Raw genomic sequence first — 26,598 nt, 5'->3', positions numbered from 1 at the left:
TTCTTTTCCACAAATATCCAGAGACTGCCACCTCTTTCCCCATCTCCACTCTTCCTGGCACGGCTCATGTGGTTTTAGTTGCTGCATGACAGGAAAGAACTCAACAAGTATAGCTGTCTCCTCTTACTGCAGTTTATGCCAAGATGAGCTACACAAATTGAATTTGATCTAGTGTACCGCTATTTAATGTGCAGGAGCTCTGTCAGAAAAAAAAAAGATGGCAAACCTTCATATACAGATAGGCTCAAGTGTGAGGGTTTTTCATCCTGAAATAACCATTATTATTCTTTTACCAACCACCATATCTGAAGCAGCACAGCCTAACTAGCACAGAACAAGCCTTTTCCACTTATGTTCCCATAAATGAAAACACCTTCTTTGACCTTGGAAGGGAGACAGTCAAGGTCATTGCAAATGCGATTTGCTTCTGTACTGGAAAAATAGCAACTCTTTTTACCAAGCTACGGAGCTGTGCAAGTGACAGCTATTTTACATGCGCTTTTGGTTACTGCAGCTCAACCTCATGTTAACAAATGTGATAGCTGGGTATTTCTGAGTTTCTTATATCCTTGTTAGCAGTGCTGAAATTACAGGCAGAAAGTGAAAACCTCTCTCCCACATAGCTACCATTTTTGGAAGGCTACAAATGATCTCATGATTTGATTTAAAACTGGGAGGAGACAGAAGTTGTAACTTTGGATTTCATTAAACCTACCACCCTCCGGCAAATAATCTGAGCACTGGTCCCCAAGGCATTAAGAACATGTGATTTTAGCAATTTCTTATAGTTAGCTATTGCTAAGATTCAATTATTTACAAGGTTGGCAATTTTAAGGAGATAAGTCATCGACTCTTACAACAGTGTAGACATCTTGGAATCGCTGGCATTACACCAATTTAGTAAGTCAGCAAATCATCCCCTTAAAGTGATAATCCACTGTATTCTGTTGTCTGAATGCACCAAAAAGAATAAGAGTTAAAGAGCTACAAGAATAGCTGAGCAAGCATAATTGAACAAACACTGAAAGAATATGAGGAAAGGGAGACGATAATCAGAGTTACTTCACAAAAACAGATCACAAAGCTTCATCCAACATGGTCCAGTACTACAGAATGCCTGATACCTATATGGGAAATTTTGGGCAAATGGCGCAAACAAGCTGTGATCCTTGGTACAAGTGAACAGACATGTAAGCATTTACACAGCACCATCCATGCAAGAAGCTTGCTATTCATAAATATCAATGAAAGTCTCACACAATTCCTGTGAGGTAGGAAACAGAGGCATTGAACAATCAGGTGTTCCAGATGATTTTGTGTTCAAAAACTTAGTTTCCAATCTGGTGTGGGTAAGTCACACACCAGGTCATCTTCCTTTGTTTTGTTGAACTGATAGGAAAGTAAGCCCCTTCCCATAGCAAATGCATTAGTAATAGCAATACATTTCATACACATTCTTCTATTTTTGCCCATTTCAGAACACAATAAAGTCTGGGCTTGCATACTGCTAGTTTACTGCAGGTTGATTTTTATTACTACTGAAGTTCCCTTTGCACTCTAAACTAAGATTATCAGGAAACCTAGGCTATTAAAAGCTATATGACATAAACAAGTGCAGTTTTGTTCCATCCCTGCATCTGTATTTCAGAATGAGGTTTACAAATTGAGTAGCAAACAAAATGAAATTCAAGTTTATTGTTCTGAAAAGTGGGGAAACTATTTCAGCTAAGATGGATGATTCAAACATTCCTTCTGAGTGACGCTGATCCTCCTGCATGTAGTTGTTAATGTGTCCCAACTGACTGAGACATGTGTACTTTCTTGTCTTTCCCAGAAATACCTTTGTTTTCTAGCTGGCACAAATGTGTGATAGCCCACTCAAGTGATCTTTCTATCAGGATCACTTTTTTGATCACTGTCATTCTGTGTGCAACTCCAATTGGTGCAATTGTGCAGTTTCACTATGACTAGAATATACACTTGTGATTGCATCTACCCCTGTAATAAATAATAAGAACCCAAGAAGGGGTGAAACCCTTTCCATACAAACCCTGGGAATGACAAAAGGGCAGGCAAACCTAGTGCTAGTGTTTTATTTCAAAGTACCATTCAAAAATAATTGGGGAAAGCAACGTTCAGTGCAGAAGTCCCACTTTGAATTTCTGGCAGCACTAGATTGGGCTAAGAAAGAATCCTGCCTAAAACCTTGGAAAGTAGCTGCCAGTTGGTTTCAACAGGGACCTATAGTCTGACTTAGTAAAAGGTAGCTTCCTACACACTTAGCAATACAACCAAAGTGCGCTCTTGTTCACTGTGAAGTTCTATATGGAAAAACTATGCCCTGTCCATTTCGCATAAGGGCATCTCACAGGGAAAAGGCTGATTAAACCAATTTTTTGATCAGTGGAGGCAAAATCCAAAGTAGAAAGAGCCAAAAGCAGAGAGATATCTTAATGGACTGGGAAAGTCAATTGTTTTATTTGCAGTGCAAAGACTTGTTATAAAATATGATTTTATTTTCTAAGTACTAAAGTTAGGACTTTCAATTGTAGACAGCAAGCAAACAGATAAATTATTGGGAATCAGTGTCCTGTTCTTGTCCACTAGATGTCACTGCAAACAACATAAAATTATGTTTTATCATGCCTAGTCATTCCTTTTTTTATTCTCTGTAAATTCAGACAGTGACAAAAATGCAGCCTTGCTGCACCAATACATCTTTCTGTGTTCACGCATGTTTTAAAGAGGCAGATGTCTTCTTTGACCTCCTTTACCTTTTGATAGAGATTCAGCCATGACTAACTATTATGAGAAACAGAATGATGCGTGTGTTAGTGGGGTGTATATGGGATGTAGGGCAGGGGAGAACAAGGAGAGTTTAGGGCAGGATGTCTTGAAGTGAACATAGAAAAATGTAAGTTAACAGGAACAGTAATAGGAAGCAGCAGCGGAACAATCTACTAAAGGAATCTGATTATTTTTATAAAAAGAGGGCTTACATTTATATTATCAGTGGAGCGTTACATTTCAATATAATTGTTACTCTGTGCCTTCAAATCATTTCCAACTCATGGCAACACTATCACAGAGTTTTCTTGGCAAGATTTGTTCAGGGGGCAGGGGTGCCTTTACCTCTCTCCAAGGTTGAGAGTGTGACTTGCCTAAGGTCACCAAGCGAGTTTCCATGATCAAATGGAGATTTGAATCCTGGCTTCCAGAGGTCTAGTCCTTGTGTGTTTATGTGTGTTCAAGTCCTTAGGGGTAAATTGATGGCCTAGATGCTTTAAGATCACCCAGCTCTAAAATGGTATAATGCAAAAGGCATTATCAGCTGAAAGAATCATTACTGCATCATAACCAATAAAAGAATAGATATAATTTTTCTGTGGATGGAAGAACAGGTAATAATTGAGAGAGGTCCATGGACTGAGAAAAATACTGTATCATTTAAAATGGGATGAAACTTACTTTCACTCTTCTCAAATATTTTGACTATTCCTCAAATATTTCTCCTCAGATATTAACTCTTCACCTGAAACCATCTGAATTAGCCAATGATTATGTTTAGTTTAGGAAAGACAGACTCAACAGTCTTCTTTTTTTGGTACAAAGAAAACATTTGGGGAGAGGAGGGCACCTGATTTAGTGCTAGCATGAATTTTGTTTGTAAACAGAAATGTGAGGATTCTTTAGGGGAAAGCCTGATGGCAGAAATGGTGTAAAATTTTTCGTTTGTGTAGCTATGACCATGTTTGCAGCTCCTCTCTGCCTAAGACTCCTACATCCTATGTAAACAAAATGTTTGTCCAAATTTACTTTCCTCCTTCAGTTCTTTCCCCACTCCTTTGGGACAACTGGCTACTTCTGCACAGAACGAGATGGATGCTTCTGACTTTCAAACTAACCACTATCAGGAGCTCTTTGTGGAGGGCCTCCTACAAATAAATTATTTCAATATTAATAAAGCATAGCACTTAATGGTCTGAATTAAACTATTCCTCTGCAATCTTGTGTGTGCTTAGGAAAGACACAAAGACAACTGCAGCAAAGCAGAAAGTAAGCAATCACTCCACCCTGCATTTTGTGTATAGTTTCTATTCCTTTTCACACTACTCACATTTTTTCATTGTTACATATTTATTGCATTCTCTTAGGGCTGTTTAGACTTAAGTGTGCGGGTCCCTGTCCCCTCTTAGAAGATCACACCTAAAACTGTTTTTCTTCCTATAAGCCTACCCTTGACATTTTAGAACAGGCCAAGAGAACCCTAAATCTCATTCATACATTTACCAAACTAATGCTATGCTTAATTAACTGGTGCAGAAAAGTCATATTCCTTCCTTCTCCATGGTACATACCAAGGGAAAAATTTATTTATGAAGAGACTGTAAAAAATGATTCCAGGACCAGGTTGTGGATCTGAGTCCCTGCATGGTGTCTGTTGCACACAGTGTGTCTGAGCAGGGGTAAGGAGGAAGACTAAGAGTTTGCTCCTCCAACATGCACCCTGTAACGTGGTTAAGTGTGTGAAACAGTGTGTCTTGCCATAAAGTCCCCATAAAGTCTACCTTCAGAGTTCCCTACAGGTGTGACACTAAATCCTGTAATAATGAGAAAAGAAGGGGCATAGTTTCAATGAACTGAGCCACATCTGCAGCAGGACTGGGGAACATGTGGCCCTCCAGTGGTTGCATGACTGCAATTTCCATTATATCCCACTACTGGCTATGTTAACAGGGGCTGACGGATATTACAGTCCGACCCTGCTCTCTATATTTGTAGTGCTGGAAATCTGCAATATTTGGGGAATTTTATACTAAAGCATTATAATTCTTAAATATTATGTCTGCTACAATATTCTTTGAAAGAGTCCAATTAATTATTATGTACATATGCTGAGATAACATTTGGCATGGGGGCATGCATTTAACCGATCTTTCAAATGAACTTAACATCTTTTGGAACAGAATATCACCACAAACAGAAACAGACATGAAGGCATGTACTGTCTACAAAAAAGTGACCGTGTCCAGGTACCCATAAAATGCTTACTGTCCTCAAAACTGTAGATCTGGACAGTCCCTGTTGTTGGCCAGGACTAACTTGTTGAAAATACCAAGTTTATGCAATGCTGTCTATAAGATAAGATACATGGACAAGGGCACTTCTCAAGACTCTGGCCACAGTTAAGAGACTAGCCAATTTGCTATAAATGTTTGCTGTATGTTTTAAGCATGCAAACTGAATAGTCATCTCATGTTGTTTAAGCCTACTTTAAAAAACCTAAGCATTTTTTTCTGCTTGAAAGGTAGCAAACAAAGAAGTTGAGTTTTAAATCTTTAGCTTTTCAACCGTTTTCTTTCTAATTCTTTTGTTTTAGAATACTGAGATAGTTAGACATAACCAGTGACCATTTTGTGTCACCTAGAGACAGATAAGTCCATCCATTCCAATTCTGAGAACAAATTAGTGTGCACTCTCAACCTAGGCCAACTTGTTTTCAGATATCTGGATACTGAAAAAGCTATTGCAGATAGAAGAAATGAATGAATGATACTCTCATGGTACAAATTACGATTTGCCTCTAAATATAAGCTACCACTATTTGTTCTCACAGGGTAATGGTACATATCAACTGCTAATTACTGAAACGTTCTCCCTAGAATATTTACAGCAAAATGTAAAACCTGGGAATATGGATGAGATACAGAAGAAAGAAAACCAGTCTTAATGATATCAAGATGGGCATAATGTAGGTATAAGAATCAAAACCCTTCTCCCAAGGATATTTCTTTTCAGTAACAGTGGTGCCCAATGGTGTCTTTGCCACTGTAGTACTGAATCCATCCTGGGGCTTGTCTGTACTTTAAAGTAGCTGTCTCTGGTGCTGAACCCTATCCTCAAAATTATTTGAGGTAGATACTAAAGTTTTTTTTTTTTAACATTTCAAAATAGCACTAAAATGTATACCTTAGACTAAAGCAAAATTTAAGTACACAGAACTAAGCTGAAGGGACTTTTAGTGCTTACATTGTTATAATAGAACAGAATGTTCTATTTAAGCCTTCCTCAACTTAGGGCCCTCCAGATAATTTGAACTACATTTCCCATCAATCAGAGCAACAATAACAATGGTTAGAAATGATGGAGATATAGTCCAGAATGTCAGGAGGACACCAGGCTGGTCTAGGTTTATACAATTATATAGCCAGTATATGTTGAACTGAGTCTAGTACTGCAAAACTCTTGAGACTGAGGAAGATGGGTTTGTGATTAACTGCAATCATTAACTGTTTCTATGTCTTATATTAAGTGCTTCCATTATAATTTAAGACACTACCGCCAATGCTTCAAACACAAAATGAAAATACTGGTGATGGGGAAATGGCTACAACCCTCTGCAACTGAATTGTCATTCCTTACCTCAGCAGTAAACCAAAAACTTTGCATGCAGAAAATCCCAAATTCAGTCCACTGCAGCTTAAATTAAAAAGATCTCTGATACCCGAGATACCAAAGCTGGGAAAGATCCCTTTGCATGTGATAATAAAATACAGAATGACAATATGGCAATAGAGCAGTGGTTGGCCCTCCAAATGCTAGACTACAACTCTCAGCATTCCTTACTATTCACTGTGTTGCCTAGGGATTGCTGGGACTTGAAATCCAACAATATCTGGATGACTTCACATGGTACAGAAGAACCAATGGGTTCACTCAATGTCAGCACCAACAGATTTCAGACCTCTGGCTGATTTAGAGAGAAAAATAGTTTTTTTCCTAGCAAACAATAATCCTGATCTAAAATGGCTAAAAACTAGGAATTGCCCTATTTAATTCTAGAAAGTGATTCCAGTTTGAAAAATTAAGATGTGGGCTTAAGGAGACAGGAAATCTTGCTGAAAACTGTACAGATTTTGTAAGAACAGTGGTCTGAGGTTTGCTGGAAAATGTCTATATTACAATTCACTCACTAAACATCTTTCACATGAATTGCTACTCTCTAAAGTTTATAGAGCTGAGTTCAAATGCAAAAGAAGTTAGGTACAATTAAGTCCTACCAATGGTTGATTTCAAACAGAATTTGAGAAGTACTTGTTCCCCTTCTGGATTGGGTCATCTTTGCATTTTCACATGAGAAGTGCATTTTACTTCCAGTTAATATTTTCTCAAGTTCTATCCAATGAATATTCTTTGATCCTGTGGACTACCCATTTCATCCCACTGTCACCCAGCTCACCCAAGTTAAATAATATTCAAAATCCTACTATTGGAATTCATAAAGTCTAATGCAATGAGCACTTCAGAATTTTTTAAATTAACTATAACTAGTTAATTTTTTTAAAAATTCTATTTACCAATAGTGTGATGTATTACTTAAGGGATAATTGCAAATATATTGATAATAAGAGTGAAGGGAAGAAGTCTGAACCTGATTTAGTTTTTTTCTCACCTAAGTTCCACTAATAATTTTTCCATGAGAGTGCATTTTGCATAACATGACACAACCTTCCATTCAACAATTGTACATATATGATATTGGCAGTCTGCACAACGAAAAATGAGTGCTGGATTTGTGTATGTGGTCCATTCAAGTAATATCACTGTAATCTTGTATATGTATTACTAATCTTCTTCCACAGACCTCTAAATTTAATTCATAACACGTCAAGACTGTGCTTTAAAAATATTTTGATTAGAATTTCTCATGGTTAGTGGTTAATATTAAAACTTACCTGGCCCAAATAAGAAACAAACTGTTGCCAGTGGTCAGCCCCTCAGCTCTGTACCATCCCATCAAGAATGAACAGACACAATATAGCCATCAGCGCAACACAGACCAAGCAATCCTACTGACATCTCCTACCCCCCTTAGCTTCATGGAGCTAGTTTAAAGTCTTTGCATCAAAGTTTCACTACATTCCAGGGCAAAAGAGATCTTGTTTCTGTAGGAAACAATATTCCAGTTTCTGTAAATTACTAGTTTCTTATGAAAAACCAAGATGCTTTCCATCTGCCTGCTTATAGCTTAAGCTGTCTGGATGCAGCCACACAGCATTCCTTACCTTTTCTTTTGACATTCAAGTTCTTCAGGAATCAAGATGGACAGAGAATTTAGCTTGTGTTCATACTACCATTTCTATCTCTACAGAGCTCAGATTTGCAATGGGGGAAAAATGACATTTGTCAGTTAGTAATGTTTCATGGTAGCATTCTTAGTAGGAACATCTACTTCAGATAAACAATTCTACAGTCCAGATCTGAAGATGATCATTATTATTTTTTTTGCTTAAGCAACACTGTTGACAGTTTTAAAAAACGTACGTCTTTACTCTTTTAGCTGTCCGTTTTTGCATTAGAAAGTTTATTTCCTACTGCTTATGTCCCACTGCAGTAAAAAGGGATTCACTTGGATGTCAAAGCAGCTGTTGCTTTACCTCCTTGATGTATTCATAATATCCATATCCAATAGAACAGGTGCAACTTCAGAAAAATGTTTGTTGCTTCATAATTAAGTTATTTCAATAAAAACACGTAGGAACGAAGGTTTCCAATTTTTTCAGCATATAACACCAACATAACTTGGCTTCTTAAAAATCAGAGTGAAAAAACAACACATTTTTTAAAAACAAGCAATAACCTATTATTTTTTGATTCCTGGATTCTTCTTAAGATGTCTTAAATCATCTAAAGGTGAAATACTGGGTATATAAATTTCAGCAGCATATTCTAAAGTTAAAGATTCCTTCTGGAGAAGGCTGGAAAAATGGCTCTGTTTTTTGTCTTTTTTTTTTTTTTTTGCATTCTTTCTAAGCAGGTTTTGTCCACAGTTAGGCTCAGCAATGAAACACAGAAGTTCCCCAGAATCTTGTAAGGATGTTGCAGGCTGTAATGCTGACTTGTTCTGCCATCAGCCTGTTAAACAGTAAAGGTGGAATGTTAATACATTTCTCAAAGATCCCTTTGGAATGGGGATGTTCAGTGTAAGAGTAAAGACAGAACAAAGAGTAACTGGAGGGCTTTGGGCAGTCAGACTACCTCCTCCTCCTTCAGGCAACTAAGCTGGCAAACACTGCAATTTTTATTAAAAAAGAGAAATACCATGTGCCTACTCAAGAGAGGTGACCGTTGTACAAAATTAAAACTGAGTAGGGTAAACCTCTAGCATACTGACACCATCACGCTGGCACTGCTAATGACAATTCTGCCATTCGGCAACCTCCAACAGCCGACTTTTGTGCACACGCTTCATCCGTTCACAGATGTCATCCTCAGATATTGCCTCAGCTGAGCTTCACCTTTGCAGCCTGGCAGCCAGGCACATGTTCTGGAAAAGGCAGCTCTTCTTCAGACAAAGGACACCCATGGAAGGAGTACACAACAATAGGAATGAGAAACGGAAAAGGGAAAAGGGAAAGAGAGCAAAGCAAGAAGAATGCAGATCCTCTTCAGGTCTTGTTCTCATCATACATGTCCAAGACAGGCTCAATGGAAGAGAAGTCATTCTCATAGACCAGGCTCCGAGGAGAGAGAGAATTACGGTGAAAAAAATGGCCACCTATAAACAAAGAAAAAGCAACCGTGAGAACAATCCTATTAGGAATGAGCTTGGAAAAATGAAAAGACTGTTTGCTAAGAGCCATCAATAACAGCCTCCTCTCTTCCATTAGTTACATTCAAACCCAGATCATCATGAAAGTGTAAAAGTATCCTCCCCTTGGAAAGTTAAACCACAATTATTGGGCTACATGAATCATGGGAAGATTAGAAAGGCACTAATTAAAATACGTATCTGGGCATTTCATCAGTAGAAATCAAAGAAATCATGGTTGATTAATTAAGTATATAACCTTTGACTATATGACTTTTAATTTAATAACAATTTGAATGCAATTGTTAATCCAACAAGTAGACCCACTAAATCAGAGGTGAGCATGCTCCAGAGATCCCAGGGCTGCAACAGACAATGTTTTGCTTCTCCAAAATTCTCTGGGACCACAGTGCCCAACCGTGGGTGCCATTTTGGGTGATCAGAACTGATAGCACATTATTCCTAGATAGCTTTTGGACTATTTTGAATTTTGTGGGGGGGGGGGGTAGTTTCAGGTTGGATTTTCCCTGAAGCAGCATAGATAAGTGTTCTAAAACCACTTTTAGGAGATCTTTAGTAAAAAAAAAACACCAACCTGGGTATTTTTGCACTGAATATGTGTGTGTGTGTGTGTGTGTGTGTGTGTGTGTGTGTGTGTGTGAGCTTAGGAAAGTCACTCCTTAGAATCATACTGGGCCTTCCACAAGGGCCACAAGTGGGCAACAATGATTACAACCTTTCAATGACTCAATGGGAACTTGCTAAAGCAATACTTGCATATATTCAACTGATTCAGTGGGTCTATTCTAGGTGAGACTAATGACTGGATTTAGGTCAAAATGATACAAAATCATTTGAAAAAACACAGTAATTCTAAATAAGGAGAATACATTCTTTGTTCTTAGATGACAGATTTGATCATTTTAGAAGTAATATTCCCCATTCTCACATCAGAGCGTGTCTTAAGACAGTCCTTTCTCCTTGAACAGTTTTTAAACTGCTTTGTTTAAAAAGGTATTTATAGTGTGCGTGTGTGTAATAAAAAAATACTATTCAATCCATCAGGGATACCTGTTTAAGTTAAACAAATTACTAAATATCATCTACCTGAAGATCACATTTAAAGACGAACATATTTATGGTTTCCTCTCAGTTCAGCACACCATGTTAATTTCAATTTTGGACAGACAGAAATTTTGTTTCCTCCAACAATGTAAAAGATGAATATTGAGGAAAAGGAAGACTTCAACCACAAATGTCAATGTCCTTGTTAAAAATACCATCACACTAGTTCCCAACATCTTATCTGTCACTCTAGCATTAAGCAGGAATGGAGGCCAGCTAAACTGAATCCCTGGCCATGTTGTTTTTTCCACTTACTTCTGTGAGACTAACATAGGCTATGAGAATGAGGTGGAGAGTCCAATCTGGTACTACTGTAGGATTGTCAGAGGATGAGGAGCAAGTTTAGCTATCGTCCTAAGTACTAGTACCTGTACAAACTTTTATTTTCCTCTGTGTAAGAGAATTTGCTATCATTCCTTATGAAAAACCAGACTACTGCCCTTGAGAACAAGGTCATGATGAGAGTATGAAACTGTCACCCACCTGCCCTGACAGTGGGAAGCTAATTATCAGCAAAAGAGGCAAGAGATGGAACTCCCCGCTCTTATCCAACATTGGGCTCTCCCTTTCTCCTCTGTCCATCACAGCAGGGGTTGTCCATGCATGGACTCTGGAAGGAGCCAGTGAGGGGAGCTCATTCCCCCCAAGGCTTGTGTGTCTGGAAGAACCTTCACCCTGAAATGATCTGGCAAAATTGGACCACCAAGGCTCCTATATAGTTGACCCTCCTCAGGAATTATCAGCCGTGAATGTCTTAAAAGATCAAGCACCAAGAAATATGGTGAGAGTACTTGTCTTGGAGCCCCCTCACAAATAATACAGGCTGCAAAGTGATCCCTTTGTGGTTTATCTGGCCTCCACGGCTGTTCATGTAGCCCTGAATGGCCCAAACTTCTCTTTTTCTTAAAAAAAAAAAAAGGGGGGGGTGAATTATGGTTCCTAGATTCCTCCAAGAGCAGCAATTCACCTCCTGAATGATAGTTCAAACCAAAACAGTTTAACATAACCTTTAAAAAACAACAACAAAGGTAGGCCTTCAGCCACTTCCCATTTTGTTTTGGAGGTCATCTTTGGCAGTCCATATAGCCCCTGGAGGCTCCAGGGGAAGAAAACAGACCCTGATATAGAGGGAAGAGTGCAATTCCCCAGGGCTCATGTTGGATCTCTGCCAGTTATTATCCTCCACTCTTCAGCTACTTTGCCACTATGTCTGCACCTGCACAGGCCAGAGACTGGCATCCTCTAAAAATGGCTCTTGCCTGATTTCTCATGTAAAGTTCCCTCTTTATCACTGATGACAGAACTCTGTCAAGACATAATCTTCACCTGCATATTTTACTTTTCTAATAAGTCTTTCAAACTGGTAAGCAAGTTCAACCTTTACTGAAAGCAGGCCAGTCAAAACTCTCACTCTTGACAGCAAATATACCATAAAAATGATGAAAAGAGGCCTCTCCAAAAACAGAGGTATCATTCCTTTCAATCTCAAAACATTGGCTTCATGCTCAAATGGGGATTGACGTTTATCTTAAAACAGAATGCTGAGTGGGAATAGGGGGCTGATCAAATTGAAAGTCTCTTCACAGCATCAGTTAGGACAGAAATAGCACCATTTATGTAGCTGTGATGCTACATAAATGGTTATATATTACATAACTCTGAAATTCAGCTATTCTGCTCTGCTAATCCCAAATTTGTACAATAGAAGGCATGCCAAATAGCTATACAGTCTCACTCCACTCTTAACTTTGTTCTGTGTTTGTCTCCCAATATTTTCTATGTTTTCTTCTTAGTGTGAGATTTAGGTCCAATCCACATTGCAAAAATAATCCAGTTTGAGACTGCTTTAACTGCCGTAGGTCAATGCTTGGGGAATTCTGGGAACTGTAGTTTTGTGAGGCATTGAGCCTTCTCTGTCAAAAGTGATCTGGTGCCACTACAGTTCCCAGGATTCCCTAGCACTGAGCCAGGGCAGTTAATGCAGTCTCAAACTGGATTATTTCTGCAGTGTGTATTGATACCTTAATCAAATAAGAAATCTGCAGCCAAATTCTACAGAACATTCCTTGTTTTGCTAAAAAAATGTTGTTGTTGTTATGTGCGTTGAAGTAAATACTGACTTAAGGAGACCCTATCATAAGATTTTATTGGCAATATTTCTTCAGAAGAGGTTTGTTATTGCCTTCCTCACAGGACATTATCAGATGGGGGGAAGGGGGAGGCATACTTCTGGCATAGTAGCATGATCATGCTGAAAATTTTCAGATGATGTCGCGCTTCACCAGGACTTAACCCATGAAGAAACAGCAATGCTCCAGCAACAAACCATTCAGGGGGGAGTCCTGTGCATGATTTGTTTGCTGAAGCATTCCTGGATCTTCATGGGTTAAGTCCTGAATAAGTGCGATGTGTCTGAAAATCTTCAGCACAATTGCACGACTTTGCTGGGAGTATGCCTTTTATTCCTGGCTTTTTTCCCTGTTTGATAATCTCCTTAGTCAGAGTGAATGTGATTTGTCCAAAGTTAACAAAGCTAGTTTCACACAAGCAAGACCTGGAATAGGAATAAAACCCACATATTAAGTACCAGTAACTACAGTGACAGAGTTTCTCTTTCACCACGTGTGTGTACATATGTAGGTGTGCATGTGAGGGGCATGTGTATAAGATATACATATCTCTCAAGAGACACAGCAGGGTGAAAATAGACCATTATTCAACATGCTTACTTAGCAGTTACATTTGAGGATTTGTATCCCAGTTGAGCTCTTAGCATTCTTAAAGCATTCATTAATACAAAGCAGTGATCTGCCTGGGGTTAACATCTTTCATCAAGATCCAAGGTTTTTTTTTCTATAAAAATTTATTTAAAACTTCTCCTTAGCTTCTAAAACAACAAGGTCCTGTGCACCATGAGAAAACTGTGCCAGGAATCAGACATTTATAGAAATAATACTGAAAATTCCATTGCTTTTGTTTTGCATTATTTTATACTATCTTGGAGGTTATATCCCCTGCAAATATTGGGTAGAGCTACACAGATTGTCTCCTGAGTCTCTCTTATTCAAAATGCTTGGGAACCAAAATGTTTTGCATTTTGGAGATTCTTTTTGGATTTTGGAATATTTGCATATACATAATACAAATCTTGGAGACAGGAACCAAATCTAAGCATGAAATTCAATTATGTTTCATATTCACCTTATACACATAGCCTGAAGGTAATTTTATACATAATATTTTAAGTATTTTTTTGCATGAAACAAAGTTTGTATTCACTGAACCATCAGAAAGCAAAGGTATCACTATCTCAGTCATCTATGTAGACTATTTTGGGTTTGAGAGACTCACACTGCCTTTATCTACTGTTTTCTAATGGCAGTGAAACCTATGTTTCTCTTCAGAATAGAGATATTTCTGAGCTACAGATGGGTTTTATATTTTAAAAAATGGGAGGGGACAAATGTTCTTTGTTTTTTGATCCCTGTACTCTAAAGGACAGTCTTATGTTAAACTGGAAATCATCACAGCACCTGAATATAAATTCAAATGTCTGCAAACATTTTCTGTATTTTATCTTAAGAATGTATCAAGTGTAGATTCCAAGGTTACAGTACTAATTAACTGTTTGCCCCTCCTATCCTGCTGTAGGCTATGGTTCAGAGGAAGAAACTGGCAAAACTATCTCTGAATATTCATTGCCTAAGAAAAGAATATGAAAACTATGGAGTTGCCATAAATTGAAAGGGCGTGTGCGCATGTCTGCGAGTGCGTGCGCACGCACACACACACTTCCTGGGGAACTCAAAAATTTTCATGCTGTTTATAATCTTTGCTTTGACCTAGTATGGAATTTGGATTTTGTCTTCGGGCCTCAACAGACAGACCAAAACAAAGCTGCTTCAGGTCACTTTGGAGGTATGCTGTTTAAATGACACACACATCTTAAGAGGTCACAAGCTGTCTCAGTCTAGCCTCTAAATGCATCTAATGAATATGCCAGGTCGATCTCCCTTGGCAGGTCATTTCAAGGACATTCAGTAACTACTGAGAAATCTCTTTTCCTGGTAGCCACCTGATACACGTTTGTGGGTGGTAACACCTACAGCAGATTCTCTGAAGATTATCATAACTTGGCAGGAATGTATGGTAATAGATGCACCTCAAGGTAATAGTGGTTCTAAATTACTTGGGGTTTTAAGCTATCATAGTGTTAAAAGTAATTTAAAAATAAAACCACTGAAAAGAAAACAAATATGGACTATGCAGCACATTATTAAAGGGCTTTTCTGCATGAGCAATCAATTCTCAAATATTTTTATTAGACAGCCAACCCTGGAGGATATAAAGTTGTTGATATCAAAGCCACTATGAGGTTTGGAGCAACCTACAGGGATGCATTCCCCATCATTTGCACTGCAAAGTCATCCCACATGGCAAGCAGACAGTTGTCATTGAAGCACCACTGAAGCTGACCACTAACTCATTCCACTCATTCACTTTTCTCCAAAACAAGAAACTGATTACTGGCAAGTCTATAAGAATTCCATGCTGGCTGGGTGAGCCACAGTTCGGAGTGCCTGCATTTGGCCTTGGACTCTACCAACCAATATGGGATTTTCTTGCCGTACCTCCTTCCCTGTTGCCCAGAAATCTCTCTGCCTGAGCTAACAGTAGTAGTAGTAGTAGTAGTAGTAGTAGATTTGAGAATGAGAATGCTCAGAATGTTGGCCATGTGAGACTTGGGTCATGTGAGAGGGGAACAAAATTGGGTATGCACATCAGATTTTACACCAAAGTGTTTTTAAGCAGCCCAGCTGTCAAAACAGCAACCAAATGATTTTAACCATGACAAACATACAATATTGCACAATACAAACTATAAACACATGCACACAGTGAGGATGACCTACTGGGCATAATTAGGGACTGAAGTGGGCAACTAACTGAACATAAATCAAGAGTATGATACTGTAGTATAAAAGGCCAAAAGCATTTTAGGTTGCATTAGCTTTAATACAGTTTGAACTGTATTAATTCTCAGACATTGAAAATTAATTTACACCTTTATTTTTCTCTAACATGACATTATTGGAAATATAACGTAAAATTCTAAACACTAAAATTCAACAGGCCTTTAGTAAATTGAGGGGGGGGGGAGATATTAACAGCAACAAAGGTTAATCTTGTCAAGAAAAGGTAAAGATGTTCAATCCACTATTAGTACATTTAAAAAGGATAGAAGAAATTGTGTTACTTGTTCTGTCAAGGATACAGGAAATAGTTTGGAAACTATAGGAGATTTTATATAATTTATGGAAACCTCTTCAGATAGGCCTTTTGGATATAGAAAAAGGACCTCAAGATATCAAGGAATTCTCCTTTACAAGAAGCATCTGTCAGTCATAACATGCCTCTTTATCATCTTCTGACTGCACTAGATTAAGTGGCGAGTTCAAGGGTTTCCTTCAAACTGTATCAATCTACATGCATACATCTGATAAAGAAGCTCCTTTTTACAAAGGTCTTTTCTTTAACACCAAACTCCCCCTTTTCCTCCTCAACTTCTGTCTACTTGGACATTTTTAGCAACATTAGCCCTAGGAGGATGGTTTAGGAGGGCTGGAGAAACACAGACTTTTAGTGTTGGGCTACAGCAGTGCATCTGTTGTAAACAATGCAGTAACAATTATGGTGGGAAATAATGGGTTTCTTCTCTAGTTGATCCTACTGTAACTGTGAGCATGCCTACAACATAAGAAAGTAAACAGCAGCTGAGGAAAGGCAATAATAATAATAATAATAAAAATCAGCCTGCCAGTTAATCCCAGCATATTAAAAACCGCTAGGTTTGCCCACCAAAATGGAAATGATAAAAGTGGAAACTGCTGAAAGAAAAAATCACACTTGGATGCATTTTGGAAGAAGTCTTCAAGCAGTTTTTAGAAAGTTCAACGTGTTTTTTATCTACTTATACAAGGTTTGTTTTATTTCAGATGTAGATACAGTTGAATCTCCTTTACCCAGAATTCCAAAATCCTCCAAAATTCCAAACCTTTTTCATGGGAAATAACGAGGCTGTACAGAATGCCCTGAAAGGGCAGCCTGCAGCCACCCCTTTCTGCTCCCAAGGGACACCACAGCAGCCAAACCATGCACACCCCGTGTGGGCAGGACTGTGCAGTCATGGCAGTGCCCATACATCCTAGGGTTTGGGAGCATGTGGTTGCTGCATGCTCCCGAACTCTAGTATCGGCACCGCCATGCTGCTTTTGGCCTGTCTGTTATACCTTTCCTTTTTATGGTTCAATGTGCACAAACTTTTTTCATGCATAAGACTATTTAAAACATTCTGAAAAATCTGAGATCCAAAATACTTTTTGGTCCCAATGAATTCAGATAAGGGAGATTCAATCTGTATTGATACGTTTGCTGAAACATGATGAACCGCTTTTCTTTTTTGTGTTGTACGAACCTCTCTCTAGTCCTTCCATGTTAATTCTGCTTCAGGTACAAATTTTTTTAATAATACCCAGGAACATTATAAGTGAAAATCTTAAGTGGGAGAGTTCCATTACACTAATTTCCTACTTAAGTGTGGAGAAAAGGCAGACTGGAGCATAGGTAACATCCAATCAGAATGAGCCTGGCAACAGTCAGTAGGAGCAAAGCCAAGAAAAGTTTGGGGCTACTCCCACTCTCCCAGGACTGAGTATACATAGAGACACAGAGCAGTGTTTGGAATTAGTTAGGATAGATGTTTTAGTATGTCCTGAAGGGTGAAGAGCCTTAGTGGCTGGGTTACATGGCTGAGAAGGGCAGTTAAAAGGGTTTTAGGCACCCAAGATAGGGACGAGGAGTGTCCTGGGTTGAATTGAAGTGGAGTCACAAGTAACCAGAAGAGTTATATGATACACAAATTTAATAAACATCCTGAGAGACTTAGTTTGTGAGGGACCATATATAGAAGTATAAGGAAACAATTACAAGGACAAGATAAAGGAATTGCCAAACTGTGTAACAAATAAAGTATTTAAACATTGTATCCAATACGAACACCATCAACAAAAAGGAATATAGACTTTCATATAACTTGCAAATAGATCAGAGTGATGTCTGATCTATTTGAGCTGTCTGGAGCGGTCTGGAGTGATTTTAGAAGTAATTCAAAATCACTACTAACATTAAGAAAAGTTTTTAAATTTTAGGACATCTTAGATGGTGGAAACGAGTTCTAGTGTTGGTGACACTAGAGGTGAGAACTGAGTTAGAGTTTCACCACTACAAATTGGTGGCAGTGGTGGCCAAAAGAGAAAAAGAGTAAAAGGTTTTTAAAAGATTTTGGCAGTGCCATGTTGTCACTGTCCCAAAGGCATCCCATTTATCAAGAGTGGGAAAAGGGTTCTGGATGAGATAGCCTTTTAGTTTCCTTGAGCAGGGCTCTTATGTTCTTATCTATTGGACTACTTGGTTAGCTTTGCCTCTAGCCACATCTGCCTCTTGAGACCTTGTTTCTCATTCTCACACACGTGCATTTCTGTCATCCATCTTTTGACAGTTGTCCCCTTTGCTATTCAGATAGCCTCATCCACTCTATGTAGCAAGTATTCCTTTAAGCTTGTATGGTCCTTTCCCTCTCACTCCACCTTCCAGTCTTTTATTCCACTTTTCTCCTTAAAAAGCCTTATAATAGCACAGCCAGATAATTGGGTAAACAGATTTCTGCTGCAGTTAAATTGACTGACAGTCTGAATTGATTTGTATCAGGGGTTTGCTTTTCACTGCCGAGAAAGCAATAGTGTAGGCTAAATTTAACCACATCTATGGGGTTTTTGACTACAATTTTGTTCAATTTTCCTGATCTCTGCAATGAATATTATATGCTTACTTGTATGTGCTAAAAAGTGTTTTCATCAAATCTCCAATGAACACATTTACTATTTTTGCTGCTAACATGAAGAACACACTATTTATATCCTTATATTGTTGTCTGTTTGGGCTTTGCCCATAACCATAGCCTCTCCCTGCAATTCTAATTGTTGAAAATGGAGCCAACAGCTTAGTATGGGGCTTGCCTTTGACAGGTGACACCACAAGTACCATCCATCTTAAGAAGCACTGAAAGAACTGACCTTTCACACTGTATTCATTTCTACACACCTTCATTTAAAACATTTCGTTTATAGTATTGCTACTATGCCTACATATAGTTTTAAATCCCATTATAAAAAAATGGTTATAAATCTGGACAGAATTAACAAAGCAAAAGCAGAACACCAACAATGTAACCTTATAGATAATGCAGAATTTCTGGGTAGTTTAAGATTCCCAGCCAGATTCCTCACAAACTGAAAATGCATAAATATATAGCTTATTAATATATACTGTGTTAACATGCAATTTCTCAAGCACTGGATTATATGTCAAATAATCACAACATTAATTTCTGAATGTTAATTTTTCTGACTCCCTGATGCAGTGGTGGTTCAATTCTAATGAGGGCCAGTGTGGTGTAGGGATTTGAGCGTTGGGCTAGGACACTGGGACTAAGGTTTAAATCCCAGCTTGGCCATGGAAAACCACTGGGTGACCTTGGGCAGGGCACACATTCTCAGCCTCAGAGAATGACAATGGTAAAACCCTCTGAAGAAATTTGACAAGAAAACCTTATGATAGGTTCACCTTAGGATTGCTGTAAGTCGGAAATGACTTGAAAGCACACAGCAGGTGCCTGAACTGTCAAAAATGTTCTCATAATTTACATTTATTGGTTCTATGACAATTCTAAATTGTTCACAAGAGAAAGCCACACAGGAAAAGGAAGGCACTAGACATGCAAAACAGTCAGACTATAACAATTGCCTGTACAGTCTAACTGTGGCGTGATTGCCTGGGATACTGAAAAGGAAGTTAAAGCCAGGTGTACTTCCATCATCAATTACATGGAATCAGCTATTGGAAGGTACTCTACTGGGGGCTTATTTAAAAGGTTGTCTAGAAGTGCTAGCTTGTTCAAATGTTAAGTGCTTGTCTGCTGACCAATGTAAGTCATAGGAAATACTACACTTATTATTTCCTCTCGCCACTGGCTGCTAATAAGCCTCTAGTCATGACTCCTACAAGCTCTAAAAATATTAAACTTTATTAAGTGTAATGAGAACCTTCTTAAACAGATCTTCTGCATGGGCCATGTTCTATTTCTATTCATTGTGGGAGATAATAACTATGAGGGTATAAATAAGAGGCCTTAATGGTGGTGACAGAAGACTAACTTCAATATTAGTCCTAATTAAAGGAGATCTGATAAAATCAATGGAACTTAAAGTAGTTGTGGCTTAACAAATCCCTTATATTCCAATGGCTCTATTATGGGTAGGGCTAATGTTGGATTCAACCCATCAATGTTATGGTGGTTAATAAGGAACCACCACAAATCCACTCCATTATGAAATGATTTTACTAGATGCTGCTAATTATTCCAAATATTTCTAATGACTCTCAGTAACCGTCTAGCCACTCCTTCCATGAATAAAAGACATGTTTGAAAGGAGGAACGTCATATACTCTAAGGATCTACACAGAATTATTTCCTGTCTACATCACAATAGAATGCCCTAGACAAGAATATACTGGATGACCTTGTGAAATTAATTGATTAATTCTAGCCTATTTCATAGAATTGTTACAAGGATAGCTAAAAGAATAAAAACTTTAAACATATTAAAAGGTGTTATATAACTATTATCCAGCTTTAAAGTAAACAGCCAAGAAGAAAGGTTTTGAAGATTCCTGTAGTTCCCTCCATTTGAAGTCTTTTGAATTTTCCTGAATAAAACAAGCTCCCTTTTCTCTCAACATTTAACAAGGACATTATAAAATATCAGTTACATTACCAAAGCTTTAACACACTTCATTTCTAATTATAAAAGCTGCCTTCTCAGCTGAAGGCTTCTTAACAACTACAAATTAAGCACTATTTTAATATAGGTTTTTGGCTGCTTTCCCAAGTTCCAGAAGTGCCTTTAAGTTTTCATCCACTGTGTTTATTAAAGAGCAAATCCTATTATAAGGAAAGTAGTTTTTTAATAGCTAGAAATACAAACCTGTGTATTTTAATTAAACACACTACTAAATTAAAAAGTAGGTTAAACTCTGATTGAACAAACACACAAAAGATTCTGGCTCTGGCTAGCTCATGCATTTTCGTCTGCCTGAGTCAATAGTCAATCTCATTAAGTCTGACATTAGCTTTTGGCTAGAAATCAGAGCATAGCAGCTTCTTGTTCACTAACAAGGGTACTGTACTTTTAAAAAAAAGTTGAATGGTTTCTTACTCCACAAGAATGAATAAGTATGTTCCTATGTGCAACTGTTTAGAAGTGCAAATGAGCAGAGCAACCACTTCAGAAACTGAATAACAGCTGACACTCAGAGCCAAAACAGACTGGAAAAAAACACCAGCTTTGGGGTGGCATGCTGTACGTATGCCATACAGCCCAACACCACCCCAAGCCAGTGTCATGCCGCCCCCACTGACCACATAGCAGGCAACTTCATTGTTGATATTTTGGGTGATGAACCTTGCCCGTGGTCCCGGTCTGGTGCCAACTGGATGAAGATGCCGGCTCCTCTGCAATTCAGGATCAATGCAAAACTCAAAATCGGCTTTGCAGCTTGCTGGAACAATGCCTAGTGAAACAGCCGTTTAATTAAAGAATCAGACTCCAGCAGTTCGCTCCTTAGAGGGCTTTTATTTCTTGTTTCTAAATAACACGAGCTAGTTACTACAACTGTACAAAAACTCTTATTGTCACACCACACTATCTTCAACTCTCAGACTCCAAACTCCCACAATTCACTAGAACAGTGTTTGTTTTCTTATGTACAACATTCCCACGATGTGACTACTAAGTCCAGCCTCCTTCTTTTACAAGTTGCTATGCAACATAGAAACCAATCCCAGTTCAGACAGAACACATATCATGTTTACATTTAGTCTTGTTCATTTGACCTTGAACATCCCCGTCTGAGGCTCAGGCTCTCGCCTCCAACTGTAGCCAATTTAGACTTCTGCAGACATTGTCACATCTGAACAGTTTTACCTTAAATATACATTAACATTCCCCTCCAAAATGTACAGATGTGCAACCACACTGTGTGTTAAAATTGTGTCTTTGTGGAGTTAAGGAACCATACCAATTGAACAAGAAAGTTGTGTCTTTCTCCCAAAAGTGCCTTTGTAAGAATATCTGCTAGGTTATCCTTGGTGTCAATGTATTCTAGCCTTAGGATACCATTCTGAACCAACTCTCTAACATTCTGGTACCTTACACCAATGTACTTAGTCCTGCATTTCAAATTCTCAGCTTCTGCCATCACAATGCACAACTGTGAATCTTCAAACACTAAAGTAGGCTCAGTGCACTTCTCTCCTAGATCACTCAACAACTGTCTGATCCACTTCAACTCTCCAGCCAACTCAGACAACACAGAAAATTCCACCTCTGTTGAACTGAGTGCCACACAATTTTGCTTCCTACTTCTCCAGACCACTGGACTACCTGCATACTTGATCACTAGTCCTGTAACAGACTTTCTTTCCATCTGCTCACTTGCAAAAGAACTATCTGTGAAACACTCAAAGTTCTCTGCACTTCCTGGAATCACTAGCTTCTTGTTCTTGCTACCTTTCAAATATCTCAAAACATGCTTCACAGCCATCAAGTCATCCAGCTTCGGACTATTGAGCCTTCTGCTCAAATCACCAACTGCAAAAGAAATATCTGGTTGGGTACTGTTTGCAATGAACAACAAACTACCAATCACACTTCTCTACAGCTCAGGATTTTCAAATACTTCAGCAGACTCTGCACTGGCATAGCCAGGAGTCATTGGACTTTTTACTGATTTTGCATCCTGCAGTCCACACTTCTCAATCAGCCTCTCAATCTTTTTCCTTTGACTCAACAGACATCTGCCATCATCTGTCCACTCTACCTCTATCCCTAGGTAAGCTTTCAGATTTCCCAAGTCCTTCAATGAGAGCTTCTGAGACAATTCCTTCTGTACTTCTTGCACTTCATGCTCTGAATTAGCTGTTACACAAAGATCATCAACATAAGTTACAAGAACTACCTCTCCTTTAGTGTAAACACAAGCATCTGAAACACTTATTTTATATCCAAGCTTCTCAAGCTCTTGGTGAATGCACTGATTCCAACAACGAGCACTTTGCTTTAAGCCATATAGTGCCTTGTTCAGTTTACACACTCTCTTCTCAGTATCACAACCAAAACCTGGAGGTTGTTCCATGTAAATTTCATCCTCAAGCTTAGCATTCAGGTAAGCAGTCTCAAAGTCAAAATGCCTAACAACCTTTCCCTGTCTCACATCTAATGCAAGTACCTTGTATTGCTAATGGAATGGACAGGTTGCTTACCTGTAACAGTATTTCTTCGAGTGGGCATCTGTGAATACATACAAATGGGTTTCACTGCGCCTGCGCAGTGCTGTTTGGAAACTTCTGGAATCACTGGGCAAAGTTTACTGTGCAACATATAGAAACTTTTTGCCGGTAACTCCGCCCACCCGTTATAAGGCCCCTGCCTTCCCGCTCTTTCCCCAATTCCGCAATTTTTCCACCAAGCAGGCGATGGAAAGAGCCAATAAGAGCAGGACACTGAGTGGAAGGACGGGTGGGATTTGTATGTATTCGCAGATGACCACTCGAAGAAATACTGTTACAGGTAAGCAACCTGTCCTCCTTCTTCGTGGTCTCTGCGAATCATACAAATGGGTTTAGATTGACAAGCTTAGGTAAGCGGCGGAGGGAGTGTCCTGAAACCAAAGCTATGGTAAACCAAGGGTATATTTATTGCAACAATAAACACCTTGAACCATAAAAAGAGTCAGTCTCCTTGTTCATGCACAAACTCAACATAGCAATAACATTGCAAAACCTGAGAAGGGAATCAAGGGTCATGCAAGACCAGTCCCATTGAAATTGTGCAAATCAACATTCAACAGAATGTAAAACAGTGGCATTATATACATAAATGCTGAAAACACAAACCATCAATAGTGCAATCAATGCAACCCTGACACCAACACAGCTCTCCCGAAAGCTGCGTCTCGGATGGCTCTGGTGTCCAGCCTATAGTGCTTTATAAAAGTCAATGGCTGGGACCAGACAGCAGCCTAACAGACATCCTTCAAGGGAATGCAGAGGATGCTGACACTGCTCTTGTGGAGTGGGACCGAACCCTGCCAGGGAGAGGTTTGCCCAACAGTTCATAGCATAGGTGGATGGTACCAGCCACCCATTTGGAAAATCTCTGCGCAGACATGGGCAACCCCTTCTTCGGTTCCGAGTAGCATTGGAAAAGTCTCTCGGACCGACTGGAGGCAGCAGTTCTGTCCAGGTAAAACGCCAGCGCTCTCCTGACATCAAGAGAGTGCAGGCTTCGCTCCGCATCTGAAGTCGGATTGGAAGCGAGAGTAGGCAACACAATGTCCTGACACATGTGGAAAGCAGACACAACCTTAGGCAAAAAAGTAATGTCTGTCCGGAGGACCACCTTATCCTTGTGAAACCTCAGGAAGGGCTGGTCCCTCCGCAAGGCACAGAGTTCGCCCGCACGGCGGGCAGAGGTGATGGCCACAAGAAAAGCGGTTTTCCAAGTCAGTAGTCTCAAGTCCGCTGTGGCCATCGGTTCAAAGGGCTTGGATTGGAGCGCGGCCAGCACCGCCTCCAAGCTCCAAGCTGGGGTCGGTACCGACAAAGGAGGGTGCAGGTTGGCACATCCCTTCAGGAACCCCTTCACCAGGGGGTCCCTAAAGAAGGAAGCCTTCCCTTCAAATTGGTACCTGGAACAAATGGCAGAGAGGTAGCACTTGATGGATGTGAGGCTCAACCCCTCATCCAACAGTGCCATCAAAAACTCCAGCACCACTGGAGTGGAAACTTGAGCAGGAGACAAGCCCTTTCAATCAAGGAAGAGGGTAAACCTCCTCCACTTCAGGGCATAGGACCGCTGGGTGGATGGCTTCAGCGCAGCCAGGATCGCCGTCCTCACCGCGTCCGGCAGTGAGGCTAGGGCTGGATTCTCCAGGCCACAAGCGGCAGGCTCTCGATGTCCGGGTGCAGAATCCGGCCGTCCTGGATTGACAGCAGGTCGGGACGGAAGTTGAGGCGGAGGAAGCATCTCTTGGAGAGGTGGAGAAGGGACGCGAACCAGGGCTGTCTCGGCCACCACGGGGTGATCAGGATCGCATCCGAACGGTCCGTTGTCATCTTGGACACCACCCTGATGACGAGAGGGAAGGGAGGGAAGGCGTAGAGCAGCTCTCCCGACCAAAGGAAGGCGAACGCGTCTCCGAGGGATCCGTCCATTCGCCTCCTGGAGCAGAACTGGGGACAGTGGCTGTTCCATTTGGTCGCGAAGAGGTCGACTTGGGGGGGTTCCCCACCGATCGAACAGGTAGCTGACCGTCTCCGGATGGAGCCTCCACTCGTGGCACACCGAAGGGGATCTGCTTAGGCGGTCCACCAACTCGTTGTCCTCTCCTGGAAGGTGAATCGCCTGGAGGAGCACCTGTCTCTGGATGCACCAGTCCCAAATGCGAAGAGTAATCTCGAGCAGAGTCTTGGATCTGGTGCCTCCCTGCTTGTTGATGTAATACATCACGGTGGTGTTGTCTGTCCTCAGGAGGACCACCTTGCCTGCGACAGCGAATTCGAATGCCCTCAAAGCCTTTTCAACTGCGAGCATCTCCAAGGCATTGATGTGGAAATGCTTGTCCCGGGTCGACCACCTGTCTTTGACAACCAGGTCGAGCAGGTGGGCGCCCCAGCCTTCCAGGGAAGCATCGGTTGTCAAAGTCAATTGTGGCTGAGGTTGATGAAAGGGCATCCCGATGCAGACGTTGCGGCCATCCAGCCACCATCTCAGTGAAGCGGCCACCGGTCTCGGTACCGTGAGCCACCTGGACAGAGGGTCCTCCATCGGAGAGAAGGCCGAGAGGAACCAGGACTGCAGTGGTCGGAGGCGAAGCCTTGCCCACGGTGTCACGAACATCCTTGACGCCATGTGGCCCAGAGCCACTTGGACGACTCTGGCCCTCACCCTTCTGTGAGAGATGCAAGGCCTCAGCGATGCCACCAATGCCTGGAAACGGTCCGGAGGGAGAAAGGCGGAGCATCTTTCGGAGTCGAGGATGGCTCTGATGAACTTGGCCTGCCTGGTCGGAGTGAAGTGAGACTTCTCTTCGTTGATGACCAGTCCGAGGGAGACCAAAAGGTGCAAGGTGAATGAGACTGCCTCTCGGAGCTCCTGCTGTGAGTCGGCGGCAAACAACCAGTCGTCCAGGTACGGGAAGACTCTGTAGCCCTTCTGATGAAGGTATGCCACCACTGGTGCCATGCACTTCGTGAAGACCCTCGGAGCCCTGGCAAGGCCAAAGGGGAGCACGTTGTAGTGGTACGCGGTGGAGCCGACGGCGAAGGTGAGGAATCTCCGGTGGGACTCCCGAATTCCGATGTGGAAGTAGGCATCCTTCAAGTCGACCGTTGCGAACCACAGGCCCTGGTGGAGAAGCGGCAGAATAGAAGCCAAGGTTACCATCCGGACCCGGCGGTATTCAAGGAAAAGGTTCAGCTCCCTCAAGTCCAAGATGGGTCTGATGCCCCCATCGGCCTTCGGTACCGTGAAGTACCTGGAGAAAAAAGCCCTGGAGCATTGTTTGGGCGGTAAAGGGGAGATTGCACCCTTGTCCAGCAAAGTGCGCACTTTGTCGAGAAGGGTGTCCGAGGGGTGAGTGGACATGAAGGCTCCGGTTGGAGGGAGCTCTTGGAACTCGAGGGCGTAACCCCTACAGACGAT

The 26,598-nt window shown here is 40.6% G+C and overlaps 1 protein-coding gene across 1 annotated transcript in view; it reads right to left on the bottom strand.

Moving 5' to 3' along the window:
- Positions 1 to 5,976: 5,976 nt before the first annotated feature.
- Positions 5,977 to 26,598, bottom strand: part of RNF130 (ring finger protein 130) — an 80,937-nt gene continuing 60,315 nt past the window's right edge. The window contains exon 8 of the mRNA XM_089528902.1: positions 5,977 to 9,559. Coding sequence (XP_089385028.1) covers positions 9,450 to 9,559 — 110 coding nt within the window. The 3' untranslated portion in view covers positions 5,977 to 9,449. The remainder of the gene's footprint in view (positions 9,560 to 26,598) is intronic.

Source organism: Sceloporus occidentalis, unplaced genomic scaffold, assembly GCF_023333645.1.
Source record: "Sceloporus occidentalis isolate IW3139 unplaced genomic scaffold, rSceOcc1.0.p SCAF_1, whole genome shotgun sequence".
In the NCBI taxonomy this organism is placed as follows: Eukaryota; Metazoa; Chordata; class Lepidosauria; order Squamata; family Phrynosomatidae; genus Sceloporus; species Sceloporus occidentalis.
The sequence above is the reverse complement of the archived record's forward strand: the minus strand, read 5'-3'. Positions and strand labels throughout refer to the sequence as shown.